Source organism: Passer domesticus, chromosome 10 (assembly GCF_036417665.1).
Source record: "Passer domesticus isolate bPasDom1 chromosome 10, bPasDom1.hap1, whole genome shotgun sequence".
In the NCBI taxonomy this organism is placed as follows: Eukaryota; Metazoa; Chordata; class Aves; order Passeriformes; family Passeridae; genus Passer; species Passer domesticus.
This window is the reverse complement of record NC_087483.1, coordinates 27,267,534-27,281,605: the sequence shown is the minus strand read 5'-3', so window position 1 is coordinate 27,281,605 and position 14,072 is coordinate 27,267,534. Positions and strand designations below refer to the sequence as shown.

Genomic DNA, 14,072 nt, shown 5'->3' with positions numbered 1-14,072 from the left:
GTGCTGCTCTGAACACTTTGGTTGATCTCTCCTCTAGGATCAAAAATTTTCTGCATGGTGATACAAGGATGGTATTTCAAGCCCAGGCCGAGTGTGTGTTTCCAGGCCATTGGTTAAACCTCACTTCTTAGCAAATATTTCTGTTCAACCATTGCCAAGATGAGGCAGGCAAATGCCTCATCTTTTTTGTGTGCTGCTATTGCAAAACATCTAAAGGATATGATGGGATTTAGTCCTTTGGCAAATATTCATTAAAAGGTGAACTGCCATTTTATAGGGATACTCTGTTTCATGTAAAAGAAATTTGACAATTATGCATTTGAACTCAGTGGGGTTATGTCTATATTTTAGCAGTGTAAATGATAGAAGAATTTTCATCATAAATAGCATGCCATGCCAAATATATTAAAATAATTTGAAATTTTGTATGAGTGTGGAGACTAAAGTATTTTTAGTCAAATTTTCAGTAGTGCAATACAGCCTGAAACCCTAATTTTCAAACTATTTCTCCTGTGATATAAAAAGAAATAATTAGTCCAAAAAGAGTAAGGTTTTTTTCAAAAGAAATGCTGCATAGTCAGGACTAAAGATGGAGTTTTTCCCTTATCTAAGTTTGAATACATTTTTAAAGAATTTCGCTTGAAAACAAATAATACCAGCAATAGTAGCAATTACTTCATGAAAGCTTAAAGAGCAGTGTTTTCTTTTGTACCAAATTAAGCTTTGTTAAAATATCATTACTATTGCCATATTCACAGATGCTTTTTGAGTGGATAGTTTTTATAGAATGAAAGCATCCCTTGATGCTTGGCCAATATTCAGCTAAGACTAATGATGCTAGATGTTAAACATACACGAAAGTATTAGAAAATATCTTTTTTCAAAAAAAAAAATCCTTTACAAAATAATCTCCAATTATCAGGGCTCAGTGTAGAGAATTTTCTCTCTTCTCTTGAGGTTACTGTGCTGTAGCTTTTTAGGTACATGGAAGGTTCAAAAGCACACAAGCTCTGTTACAAGCATAGGTGTTCTGTGCTTGTGCCACCCCTAAGATTTGTGTTAGACAATAATACATATATAAGTGGATAAACTCAAAATTCAGTTGAAGAGGATCAAAAATATTACATGACTGAATTATTTTTGGCTAAATCGTTGGGGATTATGCATGGCTAGAAATACAAAATATATATTTGACAGTCTGAACACTGCACTTAAGACTAATGGAATCTATCAAGTCTATTTAAAGAGGTGCTTTTTAAGTCCTCACAGTAATTTTAATGTAAGCTTGTCCCTGAGAACTCAGTTATAAATAGCAATAGTCAGTATTGGTATCTGATGTAATTAGAAGTGAGTTCAAGTAGATTTGAGATAAGATATTTGGGGAGAATCTTTCCACCTAAAAGGATAAATGGAAGGGTTTTTGAGGGAGACTACAGAATCTCTAACACTGAAGATTTTCAAGAGAAGTGAAACACCAAAACTTTCATTTCACTGACAAGCTGAACATTACAGTTTGCTCACCTCGTATGTGTGAACTTGCTCATTTGTTACAGCAAAAATTAATAGAACATTGTTTTGCACGAGTTTGTCAATTAATTGTCCAATTGTAGGATACTCCTGCAAACAAACAAAAGAGAGGCACATAAATCTGTTTCTTCAGGCTTTCAGTTCCTGTCTCCCATGAAAGACACATTCAAGTGATCATAATGACCACTTTGTTCTCAGTGTAGTATAAATTTTAATTAGGAATACACGTATACAAAATAAAAGATAGTGCATATAATTTCCTCATGTTGTTTTTAAGGAAACCCCTTGGTGAAAAGTACAGAGCCAGATTCCATAGTGGGGGCTTTGGCTCAGTAGCGTCTGTGTTATACACACATATTTAATCCAAAGAACTACACTGCACCAGAACAATGGTGTTTGTCCTACAATGAACACCATAGTGTAAATATTCAGTATTTTTGAACACTAAATCCTAAACTGGCAAGTTCTCTACAGAAATAGTGTCCTGCAAATTCCTGAGCTGGTCCTGAATTCACACCCTTTCAGGGAACATAATTAATGCAAATCTTGCCTTCCCTGCAGAAGGAAATACTATTTAGCCTAATTCCATGGGCTTTCCTGTTGTGGAAATCGTATTTTTTCTTTCTTTTTTCTTAGCTATAATCTATCTTAATTCCATATAAACACACTGTTCTCTCTTTATTGAAACAGGCAGTTACAAATAAAATAGATTGTATGAAATATCTGGATTCCCTAGCTTTCACACATTTTAATGCTAAAAGTATAATTCACTAATTTTCTAAGTTGTGTTAGTCTTTAAATTTCCAGAATGTGAGAGTGTACAAAATTTGTCGGTAATTACCTGAACAGTTGACATGGAATATTCATTATTGTGGTCCAAATGACAGTTCCCATCATTAGGAATAACAATCCCTGCCAGTTTACTGTCCATCCCAAAATGGGAATCAGCGTCACTCACAAACACCAGCAAATGTAGAGAATCATTCCTCCAGCCAATTTTTTCCTGTCATTTAAAACACATCAGTTTAGCAAGCTATATTGCATCACAACATAGAAAACCAGCAAAATATTTGGAGAATGATGTCTCAAAATAAATGAACGGCTTCATTCTACTAAATATCAAAGACAACACATCTCCTAGGAGATGATTTTCATTCCATTGTCTTTGGCTAACATTTTGTTTCACCATCCCTGTGTTTAATAACATGGGTTGGCCATGTTCATGTCAATCTGCTTACTACTCTAAACATAGTTGATAAAAAATATTTAAACAGAAAAACAGACACAGTCATTATATTCATATTTGGGCTTATTTGTCCCTGGCAATTAAAAGGAGACTTAGACTAAAATATTGCAATATGCGTGTTTTTCTTTAACAGCCAAAAGTATTTTCACACAAATTTAATGAGGCTCTTGATTTATGTTAAAATTTTTGAAAAATAATTTGTCACTTTGAAATACCAACGTATAATACAGAAGAGATAATATGTGGAATAATATTGTACCTAGAAGTTTCAATTACCTTGCAAACAGCTGCCTGCATAATTGCATCAAATCCTCCCTCTGGAGTGTCTATATTAGCAGAAATTCGCTGTCCTTTCACAATTTCGTTGAATTTTTCAGCATCATTTGTTAGTGGCAAAACATTTTTATATCCAAAGGTGGGTAAGCACTCGTATGGTACACTTCTGCAAGAAAAGTGAGACAGCTTGTGGATAATGGAGAGTGAAAAATCACAGAAACGGCTGCTTCAGAGGGCTGCCTGGATTAGTTTTGGTCTTCTGTCTCTTGTCTCTGCTTGAGAGGAATTAGTGAAAAACCTAAGATAATTAAAGAGCATTCAGTGTCTTGGGCAATGGAAAAAATCTGCATAAAGGCTGGGAAATGCCTCCTGGAGCAGAGCAATTCAGCCAGTTGCCAACATGCAGCCCTTGCCATGCCTCCTGCTGTGCCTTGATCTCCTCTTTGGAAGCACGTTGGGATCTGTAGCTCCTTAATGGCACTCAGAGACAACCAGCAGGGTGCTGCAGTCCTGCTCCAGGCTGCAGAGCCCAGCTTCTCCCACACAGGTCAGCTGAGGGCTCGGGCAGCCAGGGGCTGGGGAGATTGCTATACCTTAAGGGGGGGAAAAAGCAGGAGAACAGCACTGATGGCTAAATGAAACTGGTATTCTGTGGTGGGTTTGAGTTTACAACTCCTTAGTATAGTTCATAAAATTCTTTAATATATTCTAGAAAATGAAAGAAATTAAAGAAAAATACAAAACTACATGCCACACACCTTTTTGTTAACATATTAAACACATTTGTAACTAGCAGGAAAAGTTAAAAAGCAGAGTCAATCCCAATAACTATCCTAATAACTTAAGACTCAAGAGAAGGATGATTGGAAGGTGAAACTAGGAGAACCAAACCTTCTTCCACAAACAGACTCATTTACAGCTGGAAGAGGGGAGAGTTTCCAGTGAAGCTGATGAAATTAATTTTAGCCTAAAGATTATGACGGTGTTGGCATGCAAACAGATGTTGGGACTTTCCCTGCCTACCTGCAAGGGTTGTTTATTTCTGCAGCTGTAGTTTTGATAAATGGTGAAACTGGTTTTTCAACAAAAGATCCAAACCCCAGTCTAAAGTTGCTTGTCAATTTTGACATCTCTTTGGAAAGAGTTGAACCCAGTTCTTTGATTGTATTCAGATCATCATCCATGGAAGCTGAAAGATCCATGAGGTAGTAGAGATCAATTGGATAATCTTCAGTCTGGCGAACCTTGATCTGTATTGTTTCTTCATGTCCTATTCAGGTCATGGGAAAGTGGGATACATATCAGCATTTCTGTGCAGAAAACAGGACCAATGCAAATTTCTTCATAAACTTCAATATGGTGACAATTATCTGGTATTTTAAACCACCAGTAACACTAACAAAAATATTTCAGATTGTCTGTCAACAAAAAATCTCAAAGAAGGGTCTGAAAAATTAAAGCAGTTCTAATGTTTGGGGTTTTTTTTTTAAACAGTTCTTCAGTAATGCCTTAAGCACAGAATAAAACTGATTGGTATCATTTGAAAAAATATCAAAACATCTTTTCAGCAGTATGCAGCTTTAGAAAATTTAGATATGAAGCTAATTAAAACTAGAGGTAGCACTTTGGGGTCCTATCATATGCTTTAAAAATTTAAACAAAGTCAAAGTGTTCACAGAGATTTTATTCTCAGTTCCAGCTCTATGACCTGACCTAACTGGATGTCTCTTACTTTTTTTTATTCCAAATTTTCTCCAGGAAAAAAATCACATCTGAAGGTCCCCAAGGTGGTTCTGGAATGCTACCATAAATATCACTGGTATCTTGTAAATCCTCAAAGCAAGAGTTTATGTCACCTCTGAGATACTCTGTCAAACCAGCAGGGGAGAGGCATAGGAACTCGGCTGGGGAGGAGCCAGGGGCTTTCATTCTCTCCCTGCCACCTCACTGGCAAGAGAAGAGAGAAATTAAAAATATATATTCTTTTTTTTTATGATGTACCCAGCACTTCTGAAAATATTCTGAACACAGTTGAACCTAGTTTTCATGCGATGAGTCAACAGATAATTTTGGACTCAACATAGGTTTTCATCTTTATTCTGTCAAGATATTTTTGAGATTGTTCAATCCAAGAAGTTTCAGTTCATCACACTGTCTGAAATAAACCTATGATCTGTGACCTACCTGGTCGCAGCCTCAGAGTTAGTTTCTGGGGAGAAATCTGTGTGACATCAGAACTGTTCTTCTGGGATGATGCAGTTAGGGGATCATTTCTGTGAATTTCTACTTCTGAAATGGGAAACTCAATTAAATTCAGCTGGCATCCTTTGGACAAAAGATTTTCCAGGGTATCACACCTCCCATGAATTCCAGACGAGTCTGTGTAATTCTAATGCAAACAGGAGAAGGAAGGGATGAGTTAAATGTTTTTACTGACTAGCCACAAGCACCTGCCCCACCAAAGGTCAGTTCAACTCAGGGAATGGAAACAAAGGTGCAAATTTGTGCAAACTAGTGCAGAACTAGATATAGGTGGCACAGAAACCCAAATTTGCCCTTCATGGGTCATGTCACACAGGTGTATAATTGATGTAACTTACACCAGCTTGTTATCCTGGGAGAAACTGCTCTATTGTTGGGGAATGGGAATTGTGCCACTCACTGCATTTGGCTTCTCACAGTACTGGGAATGGTAACACAAAGCCCCTCTGAGCCACTGGTTTTTCTACCACAGGATTGTGCCACAAATTTATCAGTCTTTCCTATACAGTTTAGAACTGCTGATTGAAGCATGTAATTCAATAAAAGAAGAGGTCTTGCTGATAACAAACTCCTGGACAACTTGTGACAAACAGGTTGTAGGTACTGGTTCTTTTTTCCTGACCCACACTTTCTCCTCAGCTCTCATTTAACCTGTTCATTGAAGCAGGCCTCAAGTCCTTGTTCCTCTGCCTGGTGCCCAGCAGTGACCACAGCCTGTCCCCACTGTTCCTCAGCACCACTGGTGCTCTCAGCATCCCCACACCTACATTTGGCACAGCATCCTCCTTGATCACCTACCAGCCAGAGAAAATCAAAAGCCTATAGAGATCAATTGGATATCTCAGACTTTATTGTCATTACTCAGTTCAGAGCATTGATATGCATTCCTTTCCACAGCACTGCTACAGGGTAGGTTCTAACCTCACATGGTGGTGAAGTTAATGGTTACTTTTACAAGGAGGCTTCTGTGCCTTATTACCATTTCCCAGAGCTATGTCTAGAGTTAAGATTCTCAAAATCAGTCAGGTGTGTCCTGGAAACTGCTCTGGCCTGCAAGCCCTTTTGAACAAAACCTGGGCAATGCCTGGCAGAATCAGCTCTGAAACATTCAGTTCCTGGCAGACGGTCATGGGCCCACACCATGCATCTGCTCTTTTCTCCTAGGGCTGGACAAGCAACCCATGGATCAGCCATTAAGCCACCATTGTTCTCTAAATTCAGTCACTGAAAAACTTTCCATGCAAAACAAAACAGGTTTACTTTATACCTATTAAAAACAGAACTATGACCTTTTTTTTCCACCAAAATATCACCCTTCATGCCTGAAAATTGTCAGGAATCTTATATATTTTGGTGGAAGTGTTGAGGCACCTGCTGGGAACAGTGGTTTATTATTCTACAGACTGAACCTGATGCCTTTGCCCAGGCAAAACTCTCACTCACTGCTTCTTGAATACACCACACATAAATTACATGTACCATTATAAACCTCTTGCAGGGAGATCCATATCGTCTCCTTTAGCTGCACAGTTTGTAACTTTTCAAAATGTGTGAAGAGACAACCTCAAATTGCAAATACAATTACACACAATTAAAGTGTGTTCTTATCCTACAGAAAACAGTGGTTTCCTTGGAGGTGCCTTTGTTTGCTCTGACACTAAAGCTCTTATGCCTTTTGCATGCTTGATCTGCTGTTTTCTAACAAAGAAATGAATGAGCTTAAGAACAAAGAAGAAAAATCATGTTTACTACAGTGACATTTTCAATAGTTCCACAGGTTTTTTTTTGCTTGGTTTTGGGTTTTTTAAATCAATAAATTATATTTGGCTCTTTTTTCCCCTGAAAATACATAGCAGTAGTCAAAATTATGTGATCCAATTTCAACAAAATCCTGTTTTATAGTACAAATATAAAAACTACTGCAAACACACAAATGTGGGGTCTTTTTGACCTCCATGGTAATGTATTTTGCAAATGGCAAAAGACTTAGTCTTTTTAGATTTTTTTTTAAACATGCAGTTTTTTCTTTCTGAGCCATTTCATAAAGAGTATTTTAGTCCCATGCTGTGTCATATTGCTGTACCCAAAACCAACAAAAACTACTAGCAGCAAAGGTGCAATCCAGAAACTAAAATGAAGGGGACTTTATTTCTCTAGTATTTCTGTCAAGTTTTTGTTGCGATAGCTGACTATCTTGTTAATGCTAATGAACTAAGAGCTAGAATATTTACTGTGAAGTGGGGAGATGGTATTTAGCACCATTTATGGGAGACAGTTTTAAAAGCAGAAATGTGAGGTCATTTCCCCAGAGTTGCACTGAAAATCTGAAACAAAGGTATAGGAAACAAAAAAAAAATCCAAATATATTTTTAAAGTCCAATGTTTTAGCCAAAACACATCTATATCATACAAATTATAAAGCCAACATTATTGTCATACTTAAAATCAACCACAGATTAATAATTTCTATATGGAAGTTTTACATCTGCAAACTTCTACACTGTTGATACCTGCAAACCTTCTGTTTATGCTGTCTGGCTTGGCAGGTAATCTGTAAGATACAGTCTGGCTTCTGACTTTGTGTCTGGTGCTACAGCATCAGTGCTGAGGGTGAGCCAGCCCTCGGGCTGATGACCTGAGACCCCTAATAACACTTCTATTTCTGCCTGAGATTTGGAAGCTTGATGTTTTCATGGTTTTTTCAAACAAGAAAACAAACAAACAAAGAAACAAACAAACCTCCTAACAACAATCCTATGAATAACAGACCACGTAGAGTAGATTAAATTCCACTTCTGCTCCCCAGGAAGGCTTCACTAAGCTCTGCATGCATTACAAAACCCTGGGCTGACCCAATTAAGTCAATACTTCATCGTCACTCGGAGTGACTACAAAGACTTCAAGTCTTACTTTGAAATTTTTTTTTTATCACTCTACCTCTTGCAAACACCAAGCGCAGTGTGGTCCGGAAAGCAAACAATCTTCACAAGTCACTGTGCTTTCCTGAGAACAGGTCCCTGAATTTAAATCCAAGAAGATAAAAGGCTGTTAATAATATGCTGAATCATTCAATTTATGAAGAAACTTGTCATTTAGAGAAAGTGGGTGGTGAAAAATGCACATATTTAGCCATATTTAGGATTACTGATAAAATTTCTTCTTAGCAGTAGTTCTATTGGTAAAAGATTAACTCTCCAATAAAGATTAAAACCTCAGAATTGCTGGCAATTAACATACCTCCTTTTGCGTGCTTTATGGGTGGCATTCACTCAGAACATGTTAACTTGTTCTCTCCAGTGCACCTGATAGAGCGTTACATGTGTTTCTGGTATGGTGTAGGTAAGTCATTTCCCACAAAGAAAGGGACATTAAAAGAACAGATTTATGCTCACTCTGTATGCTTAATATTGCTTCACTGAGCTCTGTAGATACTTGATACCATTTTTGTCCATTGTGTAACTACCAGAGAAACACTCAACCATACGTATAATATGAAAGATTCTTAGCAGATCAAACTGTGATTAGTGAAAACAAAATTGCTCAAATGTCTGTCTCTTTCAAACCTGTTGTGCTATGTAATGACCACGAAATTTTAGATGAATTGGCAATGCAGCCCTACAGCAGTCTGTCAAAAAAAGTCATTAAATAGAAAGGAAAGATTATATATAGAAGGCAGAAAGCTATTTCATGTCAACTTCAATCAAGAAACAATGCAAAATGGTTTTGAAAGGGATCTCCCTGCCCCTGAGCCTTACCTTGCACATAGTTATTTCTTTGCAGAAATAGGAAACAGAGGCAAAGCAATTCAATCCCCATTCGTTTTCAGTGCTGGCTGCATGACAAAAAAATAATAGCTTGTTAATTATCGTCTGCATAAAGGTAGAATGTCGTAAAAACCATGCATTCCTGGAGAGTATGTTTTCAGATGTCACGTACACCGGATCGCGAGGAAACTTCAACCCCAGCGGGACGCACCATGAACAAAAGTGAAAACAAGGGCTACCTGGGCAGGTAGAGAGGACAAGCTGTGCACACAGTAACGTGAACATGGTTATCACTTCCTTGTTTTCCTGGACTCCTTATAAGGCATGCGGGGAAAATTCATTCAGGTGAGGATTTCTGTCAGTCCCAGTCACTCTGGGTCCTAGAGCAACCCAGCCCGGAGACCGCGTTTGTGCTGTACAACAACCCTCGTAAAGCTCCTCCAAAATAACACCTTTAATTGCGCCCCGAGGGGAGATGGATCATTATGATTGCCGAGTGAGTATACCTGGAGAGAAGAAAAAATTCCAGTTTTTCAGATTTCCTGATGTGGAGGGAAACTCATAAAGGCAATTGTGAAGGAAAAAACCCCCAAACTAATAACAGATTAAAACTGAGGACTTTGCTTTAGTACCTCAAGATACCAAGTACATTGATTTTATTAACATTCCAAACTGAAAGAGAAATGCTGCAGTTGTAGATTCTTTTAATATATAGAAGGAGGAATACTTTTATTCCCAGTACAGCAACTGGCTTGAAAAAAAAATCATGTCAGCCTTAACTCTGCCTAATAAGTGCCGAATATTCTGCAGCACAGAAACAACTGCATAACAAGTTATTGCTATCTCTCCGTCACCTTCCCAGTCTGAAATTAATGCAAAATACTTATTTCTTACCATCTTATTAAAAGGAAATAAAATTCCTTATTTCTGGATTTCATGTCTTCCCATCTTTTATGCTCTACTATTATCTGTTTTAAAAATCATTTTTTCAAGACGAGTCCTGTCTTTTCATAAGGATTTGCAATAGTCAAAGTAGGGATGGGTCTGTATTGGTTAAATTCAACATGCCTGAAACATTCCTTGGCATTGAGGCCAACTGGCACAGAAAGACTCGAGTTTATGATTGCAAAGTACCTTTTGGGACCATTCTAGCAACCAAGTTGTGCCCAGAAATTGTTTGCAGTGAGTGTTGATTGGAACAGGTCAAATTCATGCCAGGGAGCATTTTAACAGTCTAATAGCATAGGCAATCTCATTCTAGTGCCTGGAAATATTCCCAGGCACATCCAATTTTACTAGTATTTACACAGACTGTGGGCAGTTTCAATAGCAACTCACGCTGGATTACATCAGGACTACCTTTGCTCTGCCCTTGTGTTCCCACCCCTTTGCTCTCAATAGTCATCGCTCATGTCCAAACACGCTGTGTTTCAAACTGATCCAACCCAAACCCAATCACCTTCTGTGGGGAAGGTGGAGGGCTGGTTTTCATTTGGTTTTGTCCCTTAAACCCTGTGGCTGCCCAGTCCAGCGTTCAAGGCAGAACTGGCAGGAAAGGTGAGAATATGTTAGGCCAAATTTAGCGCAGCTTAGGCTGTTATGGAACCATATCTTAACATTTCTATTTACAACAACATTCCTAAATCTCCTTCAACTGCTCTCTGTCCCTCAGAGTGCCCTTTGCAAGGCACTTGCTCAGCTACAGCAATTTTCTGTGGCATGAAAAAAGCATTGACTAGATTATGTTCCCTCAGTTTGTGAAGACACAACTCTGTGAGAACACTCTATGTAATTACACAAGGTCAACAAGAAGTGGAATCAACAAAAAGTGTTTGCTCTTGCTAAGAAAAACATCCTCCTGTAATACGCCACTCAGATATCCTACTTCCCCAGGTCTGACACTTGTGTATGTGTCCTTTAAGATTGTTACTATGCCTACAGCCTTGCAGCCCCCCAGAACCCAGTGCTTTCTCTTTCAGTGTAGAAGGTCACCTTGTAGCTCTCACAGGCTACTGGCCCCTGGTAACTGCAGCACTTCCAAGCACAGGGCTCGGTGGCAGTGCTTCAGCTACCAGCAGTGTCTCAAACTAAGGACCAGCCAGCTGAACAGCTGGCAATTAGCAAACACTTATTCTTGGATTCAAGATATCAAACTTCGAAGTGGAGAGAGAATTAGTAATACAGCCTACACAAAACTTACAAATTCTGTTTGATATTATCAGTTCCCTGTTTGTTTGTGAGGTAATATTTTAAATAGGGCTTGGCAAGAATAGCATGGCTGGAGGCTAAGTGCCTGCCTCTGAGTGAGGTGGCTGCCAAAGACTATCTGAATTAAGCCTTTCCTGAAAAAAATTGCTAAGATTCTGCAAATTATTATGGATCTATTCGATTATTAAGAGATCTATTAGATCTCCCTGGATTGTCTGGAGAGAGCAGAGAAGGAAAAGAAAGTAGCAGAATAAACAACAATAAAAAGAGACAAGATAAAAAAAATAGAGAGCAGGAGCCTAAGAGAGGTTCTGAAAGAGAGACAGTGTTCACCAAGAGGAAACCTTGGGCAAGGTAAGAATACCTAGACAGGAAGCAGACAGATGATTCTTGTTTTGAAACATGACCTGTGAAAATGAAAGGTAAGTTGACCAGGAAGTTCCTCTACTAGATCAATGCTTTATTTGCTTTAATTATCACTAGAAGAGTAGAATTTCAGTCTGGAGTAGCCATGCTGATGTGGGAAGGATGTGTAAAATGCTTTGGGGTCATGACATTACTTGATTCGACAACAGGGTTCCCATTCTTCATAAGGTTTTTAACACAGTCTTGCATCACCCACCCAAATTAAAGGCATTGATTCAATGAGATACAACAAAAAGGAAGTTTATAGTACAGAAAGAACACAATTATGATTGTTTGCATCAGCCACTATATCATTTTTGAGCAAATTCTGGTCTCTATTAAATCAGAGTTACCGTTTGTAAATGACACATCAGAAGAGAAAACAGCTGTGTATCGCTCAGTGTAGGCAATGCTGGACAATGCAAGTCTTCCCTCCATTCCTGGCACAAATATAGCCTTGACCTCTCAGCTTCACACAAAAGCCAGCTCTTAATTCCCAGTGATCTAGTCATACACTCACTCTCTGAAAGGCTAGAAAAATATGGAACAATTTAAAGTCTGAATGCCCCCCAGCTGAGATGATTCTCAATATTTACAAAAGTGCAGGGAGGCACTTCCTGCCCTTCAGAAAAGCTTTCTGAAGTTTGTGAGGTAGAGCCTCCTTCTCCCCACCCTTTTCCTACCCCTCAATGCATCTGGGAGAGGTAAAGGGCTGCACTCCCTTGGTCAGAGGCAGGTTGCTTTGTACTTGAATCACCTGGTGACTTTATTCTCTGTCTGGTTGACTTCCCAATCAAATCCTCAAAGCTTCTGACAATCTCTAGCAGGGAATCAAAGTAGACTTTAAGATTTCAGTCAACTTTTTAACCTGAAAGGTAGTCAGTGAAGATTCTACAAAGGCCTAAAGGTTAAAACACTCCTCTCCCAAAGAAGACATATGTTCCATAGGTGCATAGTCAAGTGCTTCCATACTCTTGGGCCAGCAGAAATGGAAAGCATTTTCTTTGGAAAGTCTGCACAGAAATATATGCCCCAGCAGCCTGATAGACCCAGTTCCAAAGAACAGCAATGGCAGATGTTTCAGAGAATGCCTGAAACATCAGTTTCATCAGTTAGCTAAACAATGAAGGCTGAAAAAAAGTTTCTAAGCTTGAAACTTTGATTCATCTTTACGGAGCTGGAGATGATGTGAGTATCCACACAGTGGTGGGAGAGCTCTGCACACAGACCAGTCCAGCACAGACAGAAACCACACACAAGTACTGCACAGACTCTACAAGGACTGTCCTGTCTCTTTCTCTGTCTCTGCTGCAGTATAGATCTGACAATGCTTCAGGGAGAGCTGGCAGAAACATTTCAAGAGGAAGAAACAATCCCTAACAAACAGTTGTATTAATGGGGAAATTCACAGTGAAGGTGAAAGTAACAAATCAGCAAAATCAGAAACTTTTCCTTCTTTAATTATTTTGCTGCTTTTGTTTTTTAATTGATACATCTGCTCTCTCTTTCTTTATTAATCATCTTGGTGGGATATGGGTATTGCTCCAACAGAAAATGACATCCATTCAAAAAAACTGCTGTAAGCATTTGAGTCCTGTATGAATGACCTGGAGTTTGCTGAAAGCAAAGATCTGAACATACCGTGATGGAGCTGCTTTATTCCAGTTCCTGTGTCTTGGTGTGTGCTAATACCATATCCCATTAGGATATGATATTAGCATGCACTAATATACCAATAAAACACTGCCACAGAGCCCAGTGAGATGTGGTCTCTCCTACCCACCAGGTGCTGTTTGCAAGCATGGCTCACACCATGGAGTGCAGTTTTGGAAGAAGAGGGAGAGTGTCTGTAGCCTCTTCTGGAGAGTCATAGGAGACTGAGAATCACAGAGAGGAGATGAATTTTCCCCTCCAGCTCTGAGCAAAACAAGGTGTTGGGAAGTGGTGACTCAGGTTGTGACTCATGCTCTGGTCTCCTCTTGTTTCCGGAGCAGTGTGCTGCTGTTAGAGGAGGGCAGGGAATGAAGTCACCAATCTGTCTCTGAACAAGCAGAGGGGCAGGGGACGAAGGAGGAAGGACTACTTTCCTACTGTACAGTGAGCAGCAGGCAGGAAACTCAGGGTATTTTGAACTTGTATTCACCTTGCCCACAGCTCTGACCTGGCTGGTTCCAGCCAAGGGTGTGAGGAAACCTTTGTTCTCAGGTGTTTGTTTTTTTTTTTTTTTTTTTGCATGGGTGAGCAACGTGAAAGATTTGTTTGCTTTTCAGATTTGAAAACACACTCACGCTCAAAGAGAATAATCAGACCTCTGAACTGCAGAAGGGCTCAGGTGGAATTCGTAGGAAAATGCAGTGGGACTGCCAACCAGTCCACAACACTCA

General features: G+C 39.1%; 1 protein-coding gene across 4 annotated transcripts in view; it reads right to left on the bottom strand.

Annotated features, from left to right (window-relative positions):
- The window catches only part of ITGB6 (integrin subunit beta 6), a 48,706-nt gene that overhangs the window by 21,244 nt on the left and 13,390 nt on the right, over positions 1-14,072 (bottom strand). Inside the window, exons 1-8 of one of the 4 annotated variants that reach the window (XM_064434749.1) lie at positions 9,248-9,565; positions 9,067-9,143; positions 8,249-8,328; positions 5,234-5,438; positions 4,073-4,319; positions 3,050-3,215; positions 2,369-2,530; positions 1,522-1,617 (exon numbers count right to left, since the gene is read on the bottom strand). In XM_064434749.1, the coding sequence (XP_064290819.1) occupies positions 1,522-1,617; positions 2,369-2,530; positions 3,050-3,215; positions 4,073-4,319; positions 5,234-5,438; positions 8,249-8,328; positions 9,067-9,127 (1,017 nt within the window). In that variant the 5' untranslated portion in view covers positions 9,128-9,143; positions 9,248-9,565. Of the gene's footprint in view, positions 1-1,521; positions 1,618-2,368; positions 2,531-3,049; positions 3,216-4,072; positions 4,320-5,233; positions 5,439-8,248; positions 8,329-9,066; positions 9,144-9,247; positions 9,566-14,072 lie in introns of those variants that run through there. The other 3 variants (XM_064434747.1, XM_064434746.1, XM_064434748.1) reach the window with 3 other exon arrangements.